General features: G+C 42.4%; 1 protein-coding gene across 1 annotated transcript in view; it reads right to left on the bottom strand.

Moving 5' to 3' along the window:
* The window catches only part of MYO7B (myosin VIIB), a gene marked incomplete at its 5' end in the record, with an annotated part of 127210 nt that overhangs the window by 67270 nt on the left and 40395 nt on the right, over window positions 1-19545 (bottom strand). Inside the window, 6 exons of the mRNA XM_069063371.1 lie at window positions 1280-1498; window positions 7515-7599; window positions 11690-11784; window positions 14203-14301; window positions 14977-15129; window positions 16970-17107. Coding sequence (XP_068919472.1) covers window positions 1280-1498; window positions 7515-7599; window positions 11690-11784; window positions 14203-14301; window positions 14977-15129; window positions 16970-17107 — 789 coding nt within the window. The remainder of the gene's footprint in view (window positions 1-1279; window positions 1499-7514; window positions 7600-11689; window positions 11785-14202; window positions 14302-14976; window positions 15130-16969; window positions 17108-19545) is intronic.

Genomic DNA, 19545 nt, shown 5'->3' with positions numbered 1-19545 from the left:
ATTCCCTTGGGCATCACTCAACCAATCAATCAACAAGAATTTATGAAGCACCTACTATGTGCCAAGCATGGTGCTGGGTGCAGGGGATACAAAGACATCCCTGCACTTGAGGAGCTTACGTTCTCTTGGTCTTTCTATAGCACTTCCATGTTTGCAAAGCACTTTACATACAGTATGTCATTTGACCCACATAATCCTGTGAGGCAAGGGCTATGGGTACCAGGAGATAGGGACCAGGCTTCTAATTTTATTGGCATAGGGAACTTCCAGATGAGGAAACACTCTCTACCAATGTGGATTGGCATCTTCTCATCAACGTACAGTCTTAGAGAATTGCCTTAAGTCCCTAGAAGTTAAACGACTTACTCAGAGTCCCACAGTCACTAAATGTCATAGTTGGGACTGGAGCCCAGCTCTTCCTGGCTTTGAGGCTTTCTCTTTTTCCATTTTGTGATTCTCTCTCTCTCTCTCTCTAGCAGGGAAGGCAAGCCAATTGGGGTTAAATGACTTGCCCAAGGTCACACAGCTAGTAAGCGTCAAGTGTCTGAGGTCAAATTTGAACTCAGGTCCTCCTGACTCCAGGGCTGGTGCTGCCTCTATGTTATGCTATCTTGTTGCATTGAATGGATCACTATAGATCTGGAGAGTATGGAATTCTCTGGGCTTTCTGTTGCTACACCTACTCCCCTGCCCTCCCCTTCTCTCTCCATCTGGCCTCAGCCCCACTTCTCATGTCCATCTCTAACTTCAGTTGTCTTTCTTTGCTCTTCCTCTGCTCCTGAGTCTAAAAGGACCCACAAACAAGGATATCCAAGCAGGTAAAGGTCTGGTATTTGAGCTATCAAAGACTCAATGAAACCTATGGTTAATAGTAATCTAACCCAATGTTTTGTGTTTGTCACACCCATGAAACACCAGAACACATTTTTAATCTGCTGGCATGAGGGTAAGTAGCTTTAGAAAGTTATGCTTTTTTTGTTTGGGTTTTATATTTTTTACCATGAACTTAATAAACATCAATAAATATTTCTACATATGAGGAAGAATAAAAGGGGGTTGTGTATGAAATTATACACTTCTGCGGCATATTATTGGTTCAGAAAACGGCTCCATGGAGATTCTGATGATCCCACCTTATAGCGCTTCCCTTCTCTTTCCTGGCTCACCCTCATCATCACCCTTGCTCCCACCTTCCCACTCTGATCCCCACCTCTGTACTTTCCAGCAGGTTCCATATCACTGAAATGTAGCATCCCTGGATTGAGACTTCAGGCCCTACCTCTAGTTTTCTCTGCTTGAAGTTCTGGCGGGCAACCATTCCCCTTGCATGTGCCTGGATCACCACCACTGCCCGCTTCTTCTCTGCAACGTTCTGGCGAATCAGATAACCTCGGCAACGGGCCTGGAACTGGATAACTTTGGCCCGGGTGGCTTTATATTGCTTTGTCAATTGGCCCCTTCGAACAATAGCTTGTAACCGCTCAAAGCCCAAAAGGATCTGCAGAGGGCAAGAGATACATTAATGGGAGAGTAATACATAATGATATATGCTGGTTAGGGCAGAATCACACAGAAATTCTGAGAGAACATAAGTAGAGTAGAAGGAGAATCAGAAAGGAACCTATTTTCCAAGAATATCAAATTGATCACAGAATCATGGAATTTTTTTTGGCTTTTTTGAAGGGGGAAGGGCAGGGCAATTGGGATTAAGTGACTTGCCGAAGGTCACATGGCTAGTAAGTGTTAAGTGTCTGAGGCCATATTTGAACTCAGGTCCTCCTGACTCCAGGGCCAGCGGTCTATTCACTGCGCCACCTAGCCACCTCAAGAATCATGAATTCTTAAAATTAGACCAGACCTCTAAAACCATCTGGTCCAACTCAAACATGACAAAAATTCTCTGCTGTTGTTATTTAGTCATTTTCAGTCCTGTCTGACTCTTCATGATCCCTTTTGGAGTTTTCTTAGCAAAATTACTAGAGTGGTTTGCAATTTTCTTCTCCAGCTCATTTTGCAGATGAGAAAACTGAGGCGGTTAAGTGACTTGCCCAGGGTCACATAGCTAGTAAGTATCTGAGGCTGGATTTGAACTCAGATCTTCCTGACTCCAGGCCCAGTGCTCTATACACTATCTATCACCTAGGTACCCCTAAGAATTCTCTCTACAATGTTCCTAATGAATGGTCACTCAGCCTTTCTGTGAAGCCCTCAAATAAGGGGAACTATGTCCAAAAGCAGCTCATTCCACTTTTACAACTGTTTTAGAACTTTTCCTTATATCAAGCCTAAATTTTTGCAACTTTTATTCATTATTCCTAGTTTTATGGAGGCAGCTAGGTAGCTCAGTGGATAGAGCACTGGGTTGGGAATCAGGAAGACCTGAGTTCAAATCTGACCTCAAATACTTACTAACTGTGTGACCCTGGGAAAGTCACTTAACCTCTGTTTGCCTTAATCCACTGGAGAAGGAAATGGCAGACCACTCCAGTGTCTTTGCCGAGAAAACCCCATGAGCAGCATTGGTGTACTATGGTCCACAGAGTCATGAAGAGTCAGACGAGATGGAACAACAATGAATCGCCACCTAGTTCTCTCTTTACTGTCTTCCACAGAGTGAACCTTCAAATACTTGAAAGAGGCTGTCATGTCCCCCCTCTTTTCCTTTCCAGACTAAGAATCCCAAGTCCTTAAACCAGTCCTCCTGAGGCATGGTCTCCAGTCTCCTCACCTTTCTTTGCTGGAGTAACAGTGTCAGAACTTAATACAATATTCCCATTGTTGTCTGACCAGGACAGTACACAGGAGAGGAACATCTCCAGTGCTCTGGATCCTATGCTTCTCTGAAGGTACCCCAAGATTGCACTAGATTTTATAGCTATTTATGTTATGCCATTAATTCATATTGATATTAAACTTCTCTGAAAAGTCCAAGATCTTTTTACAGACCTGTTTATCTAGTGATACCTCCCCCATCTTGTTTCTGCAAAATTTATTTTTTGGACCCAGGTATAGAACTTTACATTTATCTCTACTCTTTGAGTCAGCACATAATGTCATCTTTTTTTTTTTAAGCAATCGGGGTTAAGTAAGTTGCTCAAGGTTACACGGCCAGTTATTTCTGGGTGTGGTGCTAAGTATCTGAGCCTGGATTTGATCCCCAGGTCATCCCGACACTGGAGCTGGTGCTCTTACTTGCTGAACCACCTGGCCGCCCCTTAATGTCATCTTTTTTATAGATAAAAAGTTTTAAAAAGTCATATATATCAACTAAACTCAGAAGTCTGGAAGAACTTTGGAAAGATTCATTATTTTATCTTTCTAAATAAACTACAAACAAATAAGGAAACCATTGTTTTAGCTCATAGGTTACACCTGTATTGCAATCCATTAATGGTCCTTAATAAATGAAACTGTTTGAACTTTACAGGTTATGTTAGAATTTCACAGTTGTGCATTTCACATCTGGGAGACAAGTCCAGTTAAAACTTTGTTGTGGGGTGGCTAGGTGGCACAGTGAATAGAGCATGGGCCCTGGAGTCAGGAGGACCCAAGTTCAAATCTGACCTCAGACACAACACTTAGTAGCTGTGTGATGTTGGGCAAGTCACTTAATTCCCACTGCCCTGCCTCCCCCCCCTGCAAAACAAAAAATAAATAAATAAATAAAAATAAAAAATAGAATGTAAGCTTTCCCATTAGACTGTGAACTCCCTGAAGGCAGGGACTGTTCCTGCCATTCTTTAAAAACAAAACAAAACAAAACTTCGTTGTGTAAATATCTATGGCCCAAGCATAAAACCTGACTTGAACTAGTTAAAATTTAGTTTAGGGAATCGAAGCATACAAAGGAAGATAAATTTGTTAATTAAAGCATCTATTTCTTAAGAATCAACTGTGTGCATGGTATTATGCTAGATTCTGGGAATTATAAAGATGGAAAACAGTACATCTTCTGCCCTCAGAGAACATATAGTTTAATAAGCTGATGATGCTTGTACACAAACACATGTAATGCGTGTTATATTCAGAATGAGAGAAGTGCAAAGGAAAAGTCCAACTGAGAAGCACAAAAGACTGGAGATGAAGAGAACTCTTCCAGTTGGGGGACTCATGGAAGGCCTCATGGAGAAAGTGGTACCTAGGAGCCCTCTCGGTCTTGAAAGAAGGTAATTATTTCAAAAGATGGAGATACCAAGTCCTTTCCAGAGATGGGGAATGGTATGTACAAATACAGAAAAATAAGAGAGGGCTGGACAAAATGAGGAATTGTTAGCAGTGAAAATGGTGGACATGGATGATGTGCAGAGAAATAGGACAAAATATGGTTGGAAAATGAATGTCAGAGGAAGGATTTTATGGTCCCTTCTTCAGTTAAAGGGAAGCCACCAAACATTTTTTGAGGAGAGAGCTGTGCATTAAGAAGATCAATTTGGCAGCAGTGTGAAGAGTGGAGATTAGAGTGGGGGCAAAGAGATCAATACAACAGGCAGGTGAAGGAGGGTAATGGATGTGAGACAGATGGTGGAGATGAAATCGATAGGACTCAGAAAATGATTGACTGCACTAAGGAAGGGAGAGGAAAGAGGCAAATATGACTGAGGCTTCTAGTCTAAGGGTATCAGAAGATGGTTGTACCAAAAATGAAAATAAAGACATGAGGAGAAGGGGCAGGTTTTTCTGGGGAAAATGGTTCAAAGGGGAAATCTAGTAGGTAGTTAGGAAGTTGAGATTGGTGCTCAGGGGACACTTTAGAGGTGGATATTTAGATATTTTGGTTGTTGCTGTTCAGTCATTTCAGATGAATCCTATTTTTCATGACCCCATTTGAGGTTTTCTTAGCCAAGACACTGGAGTGGTTTGCCATTTCCTTATCCAGTTCATTTTACAGATGAGGAAACTGAGGTAAATAGGGTTAAGTGACTTGCCCAGGGTCACACAGCTCAGGAAGATGAGTCTTCCTGACTCCAGGTTCAGCACCCTATCCACTACACCACCTATCTGCCCCATTCAGATGTATAGATAGGGACTCATCAATCAGTCAACAAGCATTTATTAAATACCAGGCATTGGGGGCATAAAGATACAGTTCCTACCCTCACAGAGTAACATCTGTCAGGGGAGATAACATGTTCATATATAGGTATAGCCAAAGCAAATTCAAGGGGCCTGAGAGTAGAGGAGAATACTAGTAGTTAGAGGGGGATCAGGAAATTTTTATGAAAGGAAGATTTTGAGCTGAATCTCAAAAGGAAACTTAGGGCAGAGGTAAGGGAGTGTGGAGGATGGCCATTAGAAAGGCGTGGAGCTAGGAAATGAAGCACTGGGAATAAGCAGCAACAGTAAGAAGGACAGATTGACTAGATCGTAAAGTGCTTGAAGAGGAATTATGTACAGATTATGGTTGGAAAGAGGAGGGGGCAGACTGTGAAGGGCTTCAATTGCCAGAGGAGTTTATATTTTGTGGAGCCCCTGGAGATTCTTGCATAAGGAAGCAACATAACCAGACCCGTGCTTTAGGAAAATCATTTTAGCAGCTATGTGGAAGATGGTGTGGAGTGGAATTAGAATTGAGACAAAGAGAATATTTCAAAGGCTACTGCGATGGTCTGGGTGAGATACAGCAAGCGACTGGAAGAGGGTGGATGAAGAGAAGGGGAGGGATGCAGTGGTTGCTTGGCTGTTGTCACCAAGGCCTCTGACTTCGGGCTCAGTTAATTATCCATCCTCGGGTCCTGCTATGAATTTTCAGAAGGAACTAGAGCCCACACCTGTAGGAGTCTCAGCTCTAGGTCCTGCTATCTCCGGAGCACCAGCTCCAAACCCTTGTACTCTTGACTCCTCCAAATGATCCTGTTCTGCAGCTAGACACCAGAAGGGGTAGCTTCTTGATAGCCTAAATATGCAGAAATAAGGGAGAGGGAGAGGAAAAGGGAGAGAAGGAAAGGGAGAGGGAGGGAGGAAAAGAGAGAGAGAGAGAGAGAGAAGGAGAAGGAAGGGGAAGGAGGAAGAGGAGGAGGAGAGGGAGAGGAAAAGAGAGAGGGAGAGAAAGAGGGAGAGAAGCAAAGGGAGAGGGAGGGAGGAAAAGAGAGAGAGAGAGAGAAGGAGAAGGAAGGGGAAGGAAGAAGAGGAGGAGGAAGAGGAGGAGGAGAGGGAGAGGAAAAGAGAGAGGGAGAGAAAGAGGGAGAGAAGGAAAGGGAGAGGGAAGGAGAAAGAGAGAAAGAGATCTTTAAGGTAAGTGGGTGTTATTATACTTTTATATAGAGAAATATGCTATAGATATCTATATAGATACAGGAAAGAAGGAAGGCTATCTCTATATCTCTATCTACATATACTTAAGCAAAGCAAATCCCCATAATGTGAGTCATAGCTACAGATATCTATATATCTCCATTTATTCATCCATTAATCCATTCATCAATCTAGCTAGCTAGCGATCCTGAATATACATGTATATTTACATGTATACATATTTATATAATCCTTACTAGAAGGGTTTTGTTTTTCTTTTGGGGGAGGAGTGGGAAGGAGAGAAAACAAATGTTTGTTAATTAAAAAAAAACAACATTTTTTCTGTCTCTCCCATTTGATGTGGAGATGTCTTTGCCAACCCTTGCTTTTCTTGACCTTTTCATATGCAAATGGACCATTCAAAATTTCCCTGCCTTTACCAGCTGGGAGTGGGCAACTTAAAATTTCATGTCATTTACAATCTTTAAATAGGCCCCTCAAGATGGTCCCTAAAAGTCTGAAAAGGGCAAACTCTGAAAGAGGCTTTATCCACATCCCCTCCTCTTGGGGATGGGAGGAGAAAGATTAACCCTGTAGCCAGACAAGGAGTGGTTTGAAAGATAGGGATGGGACAAAGAAAAAGCAATGTCATGGAAATCAAGGGTGCCAAGAAGAAAATGTCAGAAAGAAGGGGTAGTCAACAGTTTCAAATGCAGTAGAGAGGCCCTGGAAACAGAGGCATGAGAAAGACCATAGAATGTGGCGATTAGGAGGTCTTTGATAACCTTGGAGAGAACTAATTTCTCTTTCCTGCTGCACATATTAGGCTGGCTACAGTGGAGACAATCCACAAATGTATTCCCCTCACTCTTTTTTTTTGTTGTTGTAAGTTCATTGGTTCATTGGTATAAGGAGCCTCCCAGTGAGGAAACTCCCTCTGACAATGTAGGGTAACACTTTCTTGGCAACTTATTGTAAAGGTACTGAGAGGATCAGTGACTTGCTCAGTCATACAGCCAGGGTCCCATAGCTAAAATTGCCTTCTTGATTTCGAAACTGGTTTTTTTTTCCCCACTATGTCAGGATGGTTCTCTGAATTCTCTTTTACAGGCAGAAGATAAATCCAATCCAATTTGTTCTAGGCAGCAGCTCATTTTCAGGGTCTTCTGATGGAGTTACCCCTTCTCTGTTCAATATTACCTTGAGAAGAGATCTTAAAGCTATTTAAGGCATAACCCATTCCCTCCCACAGATTTCTGGGGATCCTTAGTCAGCTTTCTTACCGTCTTGTAATTTCTTCTGCAAGCATAACCTCTCCATGCTGCCTGAAGGGTCACAGCTGCTCGCTTCTGACTCAGAAATTCCTTCCTAGAAACAGAAAATGCCAGCTGGAAATCTAAAAGTTTCAGAAATACTGAAGCAGTGGGTAAAGCTGGTATGATTGGTAGAGAGGACAACTGGTATGATTGGTAGAGAGGACAACTTTGGAGATGAAAAAATTGAAAATGGAAATGTGACTCTAAGGACCATTCTTGATAGGTGTTTGGTAATTACCTGATAAAGATCACTGTATTGGGGCAGCTAGGTGGCACAGTGAATAGAATTCCAGCCCTGAAGTCAGGAGGACCTGAGTTCAAATCCAACCTCAGACACTTAACACAGGAAAAAAAAAAAACCCTAGCCGTGTGACCTTGGGCAAGTCACTTAACCCCAAGTGCCCTACCTTCGCCCCTCCCCCCAAAAAAGAGCACTGTATTCTCCTCTTTCCATGAGCATGAGTAGAATAGAGATTAGACTTGTGATCATAACTCTGTAGGATATCCTACCTGAGGAAATTCCCTCTACCAATCACCTTCTTTGTAACTTGTCGTCTTAGGTCAATATTTTCTTTTCAATTTAAAGTCTTAGAACATTGCCGAAAGCACTAAGCAGTTTAATGACTTTCCCAGGGTCACACAGACAAGATGCATCAGAGTGGAACTTGATTTCAGGTCTTTCTCTTCTCTATCCATTACACCATACTGACCTTCAAATATGTTTGTGCACATGAAATCAGATTAAAATGAATGCTAAAATAGAGTCTGAAGGCAGACCAAAGCATGCTATTTTGTTTTCTTTCTCGTGGTTTTTCCCTTTTGTTCTGATTCTTCCTTCACAACATGATTAATGTGGAACTCTGTTTAATAAGATTGTACATGTATAGCCTATATCAGATTGCATATCGTCTTGGGGAGGGGGGAAGAAAAAATGTGGATCTCAAAGTCTTATTGATAGGAAAACTTTTAGGATGACAGAAAAGTCTCCTTTATTCAAGCCCTACTTTGACACCTCATCATGGCATGAAGGCAGCCCCAGATTTTTTTTTAAAGCAATTGGGGTTAAGTAACTTGCTCAAGGTACACAGCCTGTTATTTCTGGGTGTGGTACTAAGTATCTGAGCCCAGATTTGATCCCCAGGTCATCCCAACACTGGAGCCGGTGTTCTTACTTGCTGAGCCACCTGGCCGCCCCTTCAGCCCCAGATTTTTAAAAGTAATATCAGTAGATTACAAGCTTGGGCAGATTCTATGCCATGCTCCAATGACTGAATATGCCTCTATCCTGGATGTCCCCAAAGTCCCTCTCCTGGGCTCTCTTCTCTTCTCCCTCTAATTTATCTCATTGGGTGATCTCATTGGCAACCCTGGATTCAATTATTATCTCTATGCAAATACCTTCCAGATCTATATATCCAACCCTAACCTCTCTCCTGAGCTTTAGTCTTTTGATGCCATCTGGGTTGGGGGTAGAGTAGTGAGAGCAGAAGGGCTCTTCCGTTTTTTTTAGACCTTTGAGCTAGAGTCCTTTCAGTCTCTGTAGTTACTTTGGGCACTTCTTGTTTTCAGCTTCAAGAGAGAAGATGGACAAAGCCAATTCCACTTCAGGTTACTGAAGGAAAAGACCCTGGGAAGACCTGAGAGGAGCTGGCTGGCACTCTCCATCACATCACTAGCCCTAGCTTGCTACACTAGAGACGTCAGGGAACTTGACCTTGGGTGAAGTCTTGGGCTCCCTCTCTCTGGGTTAAGCTGAGTTACCTCACTCCCAATGGAAGAGTGCCTTCATTCTGGATTGTCTGCTCTATATCTTCCTATGTGTGCCTTCTCTGATTTCTATTTTGCTATCAGATTAGATAATCAGCCGAGTTTCTCGGCTGATTGCTACATGTATGCTCATTGTGGAATTGTTATTTGGTGGTAAAGGAGTCAAGCCTTAGATTTAAAGCTTGGGGTCCTGTTTATTCTCCATTTAATGAAACAATGATCACAAATCAGACTGAACTTGAAAATAACATCCCCTACCAGGGCTGGGGAACCTGTAGCCTCGAGGTTACATGTGGCCCTCTAGGTCTTCAAGTGTGGCCCTTTGACTGAATTCAAACTTCACAGAACAAATCCCAGATTTGGATTCAGTCAAAGGACCACACTTGAGGACCTAGAGGATCACATGTGGCCTTGAGGCTGCAGTTTCCCACCCCTGCCCTAGACTAATGATACTTAAGGAAGAAGACAGATATAATCCTAGCCCCGTACTCCCTCTCTTTAAGGAGAGCAGAATGTCCTCCAGGCTCAACTTCCTGCTTCCCCTTCTGGGAGGAATTAAACTCTAAAGGGTGAAACAAACGAAAAGAAGCTAGAGATCCCTTTGAATGACACAATGACCCCCATGCCATATGAAGGGGACAGCCCTTGCTACGTGTGGGGCATCACCACAACTGAATACAGGCCAGGAAATAGATTGTGTTTATCATCCAAGGACCAGCCTAATGAAATACAGATGAGCTCATCCCTAGGTAGCAGGATATCTGGTCATGAATTTAGGGCTGGGAGTCACAGAAACTCATGAAACTATAGGACTCCTCATCTCACAGATGAGCAAGCTGAATCCCAGGGACTGAAGTCACAGAGGTACTAAGTGTCAGAGACAGGGCTGAACCCAGGTCTTCCAGCCCCATAGGCAGTTCTCTTTCCACGACTGCACAGGTTCTGAACTTTTTTGTGCCATGGACCCCTTTGACAGTCTGGAGACACCTATGACCCCTTCTCAGGGGTCATATATTTAATGTATGTTTAAATGTAAAATGTGAAAAAAATAATAAAAAACATAAAAAATAAAACACACAGGATTACAATGAAAAGCAATTATATTGAAATAAAGATGCCTTTTTTTCATCCAAGTTCACAGACTCCCTGAAATCTATACTTGGACCCTTTGGAGATCTGTGGATCTCAGGTTAAGAAGTCATTTACCTTAACAGCCTGCTTCAGACTAAGGCAAGAGGGGCACTATATGGCTGGTTGGAGAGAGTGCCGTGCCACTGACATTACAAATACTAGAATTGTTGAAGATGAGAAGTCTTTCTTTATTGCCACCTAAAAGCTTCTCATCCCCCATTTTCTCCCTGCCCAGTTTCCTCCCTGAGTCATTACTGAATCACCAGTCACAGCAATGTCTTAGTGCCCACCAAAGCCCAGGACAGTGAGCAATCACCCGGATGAGCTATTCTTTAGGGATGGTACCAATGACGGCTGATTGCTCTCTTGTTTGACAGATGCTTTTGGCATTATTAACCCCACCGAACTGATGTAGGTGGAAGGCCTGAGTCTCCTGTCCCACTATCTTTCAGCACCTCCGCACTCCTATAATATTCCCACGCAGCAGCTCTGATGTTGAACTTCCTTTGCTGTTCCTCACAGAGGTACCTGTGACTGGGGACCAATCATCATCTTCATTTTCACAGTGATGCTACTTTTAGTTTACCACATAACCAAAAAATTATATCATTTTAGTGTTAGGCGGGTTCTTAGATTATCCAGTCTCCCTCCCAATGCGATTCCTTCCACAGTATTCCTGAGAGATGACCATTCGCTTGCTGCTTCAACAATTCAAATGACACAGAAACTCAATGTCTCACAAGTTAGCATGTTTTACTTTGGGACAGCACAAATTCTTATTAGGTTTTGTATGAGTTTGGCTGAAATTAGCCTCTCTGTAACTTCTCCTTAATGGTCTTAATTTTGCCCTGAAGAACAACTCAAAATAAGTCTAATCTCTTTTCACAAGACTGCCCTTCACACATGAACTAATATTGAACACTTTACACAGTTTTGTCTCAGTATACTGCACATTTCTGAAGATAATTGAGATAGTTCTATAAACACCTTACTTCCAGCACTTAATTGGGTAGGAGAAAATCTGGCCCCAGGAGTAGGACCAAATGTGTTAATATTTGCAAAAAGTGCTTAGTAGAGTGACTGGGACATAGTCAGTGCCATATAAACGCTTATTCTCTTTCCCAGAGAATCAATATTGGTCAGTCATCTAAGGGAGTGGAGTCAGGAGGAATTTTCTTTTTGGAGAGGGAGGAACTAAGAAGGCATGAAGAAGGGAATGGGGTAAGGGGAAGATCCAGGTATACCTGTACTTGTATCCCCGTAAGGCTTTCTGTATGGTGACAGCATTCTTGTGCAGCTCCTGGCTCCTCTGTACCTCTAGCTGGGCATCATGGTAATCCTGGAGGGCAGGGGGAGAATCAGATATGAGGAAGGTAAGCCAGCCTATATGAAGCAACAAGGCACTCTGAGGCAGAGGCAAGGGGCAATACAGGCAGGCAAGGGAACCCACTACTGCTTCCCCTCAGATCCAGATGGAAATAGCCCAGGACCCTGAACCCAAGAGCCTTGAGAAGAGCAACGTCCCCCAGGCCACTGGCCCTACTTCCAGCCCAGATCCCACAACAGTCATTAAGGGGAGCAATCACTTTGAGTGATTGAGTCAACTGAATGACAAGGAAGGTTGATTCAAATCCATTTATATAATCTGTAAGAGGCAGCTGGTGGCATAATGAATTAAGTACTGGGCTTGGAATCAAGGAGGCCTCAGTTTAAATCTGAATTCAGACCCTTAACTAGCTATGTGACTTTGGGCAAGTCACTTAATCTCTGTCTGCCTCAGTATCCTCAGTTGTTAAAAGGGATAATAACGGCACCTACCTCCCTCTCAGGGTTGTATTGAGGACCAAATGATATATAATATTTGTCAAAAGCACTAAGCACAGTGCCTGGTAAGTGGTAGGTTCTATATAAATCCTTATTCCCTTCCCATTTGATTTCTTTCCTTCCTTTGTCTCCTGAGTGAGGAAGAACAGGCAGGCAGAATCATCAGTGGGTTCCTGGTTTGCAAGGCCAAGTTCCTTAGCCTAGCTTTGAAAGCCTCATTATATTAACTATAAAAAGAATAGGCTTTCAGAAAAGGGAGCGATCAATGTAGGCTGGTGTGTGTGTGTGTGTGTGTGTGTGTGTGTGTGTGTGTATACAACAGTGAGATTAGCCTGGCTGGAGTAGAGGATTCAAATTAGGGGGCAAAGGGTAATTATAACAGTTAAGTTTGGAAAGACAGGTTGGGGTTAGATGGTGGATGGCCTTGAATCCTAAACTGGTTATCCAGGCCCTTTTTTCATCTCTTTGCTTTGCTCCCTACTTTGCATAATCCCATCCCAGAATGAGTCATGGTAAGGACTAGGGTTATCACTTCAATTCTCTCATTTGGGAGCAGATCCTACAAAAGCTGGGTGGGGAAGAGGGTTGAGAGTGGGTATGCAAATGAGAAGTGGGTATTATTTCTGGACTTCAATAATCCAGGTTATATCTGTTCCTCCCCTTCTCTCCTCCTTTTTCCCTCTGTGAATAACTGGGAGTTCATTACACAGTTTATATGAAGTGAATTACATAAAATTTTGCAATAAATACTCATTTATACTCCTTGATTCCAAGCCCAGTACTTCCAGTTCTAAAATCCTGTTATTCCATGGTAGTTCTTCATAATATTAGTCAGTGAATAAATATTTGATTATTCTGTATTACTACAATTTGTAGATTTGTAACTCTTTTCTTTTCCTGTCTTCATTTTTTTTTTTTTTACGGGGGAGAGGGACACTAAACCTTTGACTTCATTGGTGTAGGGAATTCCCAGTGTGGGAATTCCTTTTATCATGAAGATAAATGGTTGCACCACACCATTTTCCAGAATTGCCTGGGACCACTGAGAGGCTGAGTGTCTTGCTCAAGGTCACAAGGTCAGTATATATATATATGTATACTGTGATATATATATCACAGAAAGAACATGAATACAGGTTGACCTGACACTGAGGCTGGTTCTCTATCCTCTGTTCTGTGCTGCTTATTTTAAAAATACTTGGGGAAATGAAAATCTCAGTCTATTCTTTGAATTTATAAGAAGGTTGTTGAAGGTGTGATTCTATATCACTTTACAGAAGGGTTCACCGAAAGTTTCCTTTAATTAGCCAAGTTCCACTATTGCACTTAATAGGAATCAATTTGAAGACATCTTGTTGACAAAAAATCCTTACACTTTTCAGTAATAAGCGACTAGGTATGTGGAGTTACTGGAAGCTTTACCATGAGCTCCCTCCACCCAAGCTGGAATCACAAAGGGATTCAAAGGACTCCAGGGCTAAAACATCAAGGTTGGAAGACAGGCAGAGAGATAGTACAGTGTGTTCCTACAAGTCTGAACACATAAGAAATCTCATTAACTCTCCATATTTTCAAGAAATGAAATGAATGAATTTTTCAACATTTTCTTTAATTAGCATAAATTTTAGCCATGACAATTTTGTAGGGAATAAAAGCTTTCATTAGCTATTGGAGACTATTTTCCATATTAATGAGATTAATTTAATTAATGAATGAGATTTCCTATGTCTCCTATGTCTTCCTATGAAATCTAATTTATGCTAATTAAATAAAATGTTATTGAAAATTTCATTCATTTCATTTCTTGAAAACATGCATAGTTTAATGAGATCCTATGTGTCCAGACTTTGGGGACACCCTGTATTCCTCTAAGACACTGCTTTTGGTTTATTTCCTGAGAGGCAGAGACCAGGGTAAGTTCTGCCAGGCTTACCTTCAGGAAGACTTTGGTCTTCCCCATTTTCCAGTTTTCATCTTTCCCTAGCCAGGTTTCTGAGATGCGCAGAGTAGCCTGACGAGGTTGGTCCTGAAGCTTGTCATTAAAAACAAAATGAACAAAACAGGCATGGGTTAGTGCCTCAGCAAGGACAAAGCCTGATCTCCAAGATTTGCGGTTATATTGGAACATTGGAGAGAACAAGCCCATCAGTTTCTCCAGAATATTTCAGCAAAGGAGCTCATACGCGTTACTTTACCAACCACATTTTACAGGTGATATTAACAAGTGCTTTCATTAAGCATTTACTATGTGTCAAGTACTAAGTGCTGGAGGTACAAAGAAAGGCAAAAACACAGTTCCTACCCGCAGTGAGCTCACAGTCAAATAGGAGAGACAATATGGACAAAATTTGGGTCATACAAAATATATAAAATAGATGAAAGGCAATGTAATCAGCTCCCAAGCCGGCTCTTCCTGTATAACAATATTACATTCATGGCAGCATGAGGGCATGGAACATTTCTGGTCGAATAGAGGGCTGGAGAGTCAGCAGGTAAAAAGAGTCAGGCAAGGGAAGATGGGAAGATTCCGAGGACAAAATCACAAAATCAACAACTTCCCAATGTTGCGGAGGGGCCGTCTGCTCTGGCCTCCGTTACAATCCAGGTCAGGGACAAGCCAACAGGCTGCGAGACCTTTTGCGTGATAGGCACAAAGAACTCTAGATTCCCCCGGCCAACCTTCCCCAATCACAGGGACAACACCGACCTCTGCTCGAGCAGCTCCAGGCAGAAGCACCTTGTACCTCTGGAAGAAATCTTCAAAGGTGTAGCGGATGGAGTAGCCCGATTTCCTTATCTTCACGGTCTCCATCATGCCTGAGTAACGCAGCTGTTGAATACACAGCTCCCGATCAAAGAGCTGGCAGAGGGGAAGCACAGGTGCCGCACATTAGGGAGTGAGCTCCAGAACTGGGACTGTAACCAAGGTCTCCATATTGTAAGGGACTCGGGCACAGGGGCTTGGTAGCAATAAGACCAAGAATAAAAGCCCCATTAATTTTTTTTTAAGCAATTAGGGTTAAGTAACTTGTCCAAGGTTAATTTGTGTGGGTGCTAAGTATCTGAGGCCAGAACTGATCCCGGGTCTCCCGATGCTGGCCGGCGCTGCGCCCCCTGGCCTCCCCTAATAGCCCCATTTATAAACTGCTTACTCTGTGTCAGGCTCTGTGCTAAGCACTTTTCTTTTTCTTTTTAAGCAATCGGGGTTAAGTAACTTGCCCAAGGTTACACAGCCAGTTAATTTGTGTGGGTGCTAAGTATCTGAGGCCAGAAGTGATCCCGGGTCTCCCGATGCTGGCCGGTGCTGCGCCCCCTGCCTACCCCCCAATAGCCCCATTTATAAACTGCTTACTCTGTGTCAGGCTCTGTGCTAAGCACTTTTCTTTTTCTTTTTCTTTTTAAGCAATCGGGGTTAAGTAACTTGCTCAAGGTTACACGGCCAGGTGTTTCTGGGTGGGTTGTGCTAAGCACTTTTCAACTCTTATCTCCTCTGATCTTCACAACAGCCCTAGGAGGTAGGTTTTATTGATATCCTTGTCTTACAGAGGAGGAAACTGAGACAAGTAGACCTGTAGACAGCAACACCAAGGAGGATAATCTCAGTGGAGAAGTTGGGGAAAGAGCAGATCAGTGATATCACCAGAGGACATGGGAGGCTCTGCAGTGTTGGAGGTGTGAGTTGACAAGCCATCGTGTTCTCTGGTCATATGTGTTCCTTATGGTTTCCTCCGTGTTTGTTCACTTGCCCACATGGTCATCACATATACTCCTCCCACCATTTGGCAGCAATCGATGGGAAACTATACTATTGGGGGTGGGGTGGGGAGGCAGAGGGAGAAACCTTTATTTAATTTTTAGAAATTTTGACCTTAGCAGAAGCCAAATAAGATAAGCATGTCTATATACAAGGCAGAACAGAAAAAGAGGGCTATAATACACAGCGAATCTACGTCATGCGCAGTTTGCTTTTCGAGGAGGGTCTTTCATATCACTTACGTGCTATGCTTTTTGGTTAAATGTCTTTTTCTTTAAACTAAAATGTCTCTAATTGGCCTGGTAAAAGAAAACACATTGGTGGGCACTCTGAAACTGATTTTCAGTGGATGCAGGCCCAGAGTGCTTTAAACCTCAGGTAGCTTTCTGGGCAGCTCGTGTGTTCCTTTTCAAAACAAGAGTAATAGCTTCACTGGCAAAAATATGAGGTCAGTTCCTGAGATATTTTGTGTCACTTTTCAGGATGTTAGTTTATTTTTGAGAGATTTATCTTCTGTTCTTCACTTTACAAATCCAGGTGTCTAAATTTTAATTGTTCTCAGAGTCCAGCATAATGCACTGCACATAGCAGGTGCCTAAGAGATTTTATCATTGATAAAAAAACAAATGGTGGGGGCGGCCAGGTAGCACAGCGAGTAAGAGCACCGGCTCCAGTGTCGGGATGACCTGGGGATCAAATCCTGGCTCAGATACTGAGCACCACACCCAGAAATAACTGGCCGTGTAACCTTGAGCAAGTTATTTAACCCCGATTGCTTAAAACAAACAAACAAACAAACAAAAAAAAAACAAATGGTGTTGGGTAAGGATGGAGGAAAGAAAGAATGGAGTGGGCTAGGACCTTGGATCTCAGATAAAAGTAATGGCAAACTGCTTGCTGTTCCTAAAAATGGAAACTAAGATGGGGGGGGGAGGATGCAAGTTACCAGTGGTTTCTTGAACTCATTGGGTTTAATGCAGCGGATAAAGTAGGGCTGGCAATTGTTGAGGATTCTCATCAGCTGATCCAGGGACTGCTTGAACTGGCTTGCTAGGGTAGAGGGGCGTTTGGCAGCATCAGCATTCTGCAGGACAAAAGCACATCATGAATGCATACATACAAACCCATGGACATACATAAAAGAGGAAAAGTAAAAGAAGACTTCCATGTAAAATTCAATTATCCTGAAAACCCTTATGTTGCTTGAGTCTGGGAGGAGCCAAGCCCATGGAGTCCATGCACTAACTATTTTAATATATTTGATTTTATTTCTTTTGCTTCTAAGATAGTAGTAAAACACTGTATACAGTCAATCAGTGCTTGTGTGGTAAGTACTATTAGGTCATGCTCAAATAATTGCTAAAATGTAGCAGGGAAGGAAAGAGGGCAAAGTCTCCCAGTGGGTGAGGGCTGAGCCAAGACATAAATTAGATCAATCCCCATGAAACACATTCCCAAATTAATGAGATGAGCACTGCCATTCAGAGATAGAACTGGTAGGCAGAGAGGTATCCATCTGTCTGAGAACCAGAGAATCTGGCATTTCTTTTACACACTCTCTGCTATCAGGCAAACATATAATCACCAGGGAGAGTATGGGATGACCAGACCCCAGGCTTCATTAAGGAAGAGGATTCTTATGCCTCACCAATCAGTGACCCCTGGGAGGTAAATGTATGTTTGGCAATATGGATTTTTCACATGAGTGAGGTCCCTCTATGTTTCCCCAAGGTTCTGCCATCAGGCAAATCCAAAATGTGTACCCATTCGGGGCTAGGTTAGGGGAGTGTGTGTGTGTGTGTGTGTGTGTGTGTGCATCCATGAGTCTGACTATGCCTAAGTTTTTGGTCATTTAGAATAAGGTTTCAGGAAACTTAATAAAGAATGATTAAGGGGCAAAGTGGAGAAAGAAGGGGAGGCAAAGAGGAAAGTGGGTCTTTCCTAAGCATTAAATTAATGATTAGTTTCTCTCAGTGGCCATTTATTAAGTCCTGGGAATATTCAATAAGGAATGTATGACTGCCATTATGTTTTCTGCAAGCATTCACAAGCCAAGAAAAATATGAGGTCATTGTCTCCCCAGGCGTCAGTAAGTCATTGGTAATTATTATCAATAATAATGATTGCAAAACTGTTCTGTCGTCTTCTCCTGCGGTTAAATCAATCAAGAGGCCTTCGGCCAATGATCTGCTTTCCTCCTACAGTTTTACTCCCCACCAATTTTCTAATGTACTGTAGTGCTTATTAAAATAATCTCAAATAGTTAGTGTCTATCCCCAACTGAGCCATAAGAAATTTATTCCTTTCATTTGCATTCTGAATCAGTTGAATGGTATAGCATTATCATCCATTTATAGATGAGAGATATAGAAGATCAGAGAGGTTATTTGATATGCTCAGGGTCTCAGCAAGGCAGAATGGGGATAGAATTCCAGTTTCCTGACTCACTATTCAATCCATTAACTATAGGGTCAGGTTACCATTCTTAGTCAATTTACCATTACAAAAAAACTCCAAGTAACTATTGACATTTTTGGTTGAAAGTGGATTGAATTTGGGCTTTGGTGTCAGAAGACACCAAAGTTGGAATTCTGCCTCAGATATTTCCTGGCTATGTGTTTCTGGGCAAGTCACTTAACCTCTTCCAGCCTTAGTTTCCCCATCTGTAAAATGGGGATAATAATAGCACCTATCTCACAGGGTTACTGTGAAGATCAAATGTGGAAAATGCTTTGCAAATCTTAAAGCCATACGTAAATGCTAGCTTGGAAAACCAATGGACAATATCACCCATCTTTGTTTAAATTATTATTTTTTCAATTAATGAGCATGTAGTTCTATGATTTTGTTATTTCGTGCTTTATCGCCTGTGATAAAGCAGATTGGAAAGGTACTTTTAAGTGCGAGTATCCCAGTGATTCTGAAATCAACACATAGACAGACATCTACTGTATAGAAACCTAAGAATTACCCTGGTGATTTTCACCATAATAGAAGCAAGCATGGACCTGAGTCCCTGAAAACTTCTGATTTTTCCATTCTTTAACACTGGGCTCCAGGAGAATGCTGGATTTGGAGACGGGAGGGGGTGGGGGGGAAGGGACTGGATTTGAATTTCAGCTCTGTCCCTCACTATTTGTGAGACCTTGGGCAAGTCTGTACACCTCTCTAAACCTCAGTCTCCTCATTTATAAAATGAGAAGGTTGGATTAGATGATTCCTAATGAGCTTAAATTCTTTTCCTATTGGGTTTGGACCAACAAATCACTACCCCAGGTATACTGTTCCTATAGGCAACCCCAGGATTGGAACAGATCCCAGAGACCAATTTCGAGATCCTTTGTGCTGACCAGTATGTGACATTGTTGTCTGTAGAGTTCAAGGTGAACAAAGATTCAGTCTGGCAATAAAATCTGTTGGCTTCTGGAGAAAATAGGAAGGAAGGAAGGAAGGAAGGAAGGAAGGAAGGAAGGAAGGAAGGAAGGAAGGAAGGAAGGAAGGAAGGAAGGAAGGAAGGAAGGA

The sequence above is a fragment of the Petaurus breviceps genome, unplaced genomic scaffold (assembly GCF_028583685.1).
Source record: "Petaurus breviceps papuanus isolate PSGF00001 unplaced genomic scaffold, PetGlider_PUasm1.0 90556, whole genome shotgun sequence".
NCBI lineage: Eukaryota > Metazoa > Chordata > Mammalia > Diprotodontia > Petauridae > Petaurus > Petaurus breviceps.
This window is presented reverse-complemented; position numbering and strand designations above follow the sequence as displayed.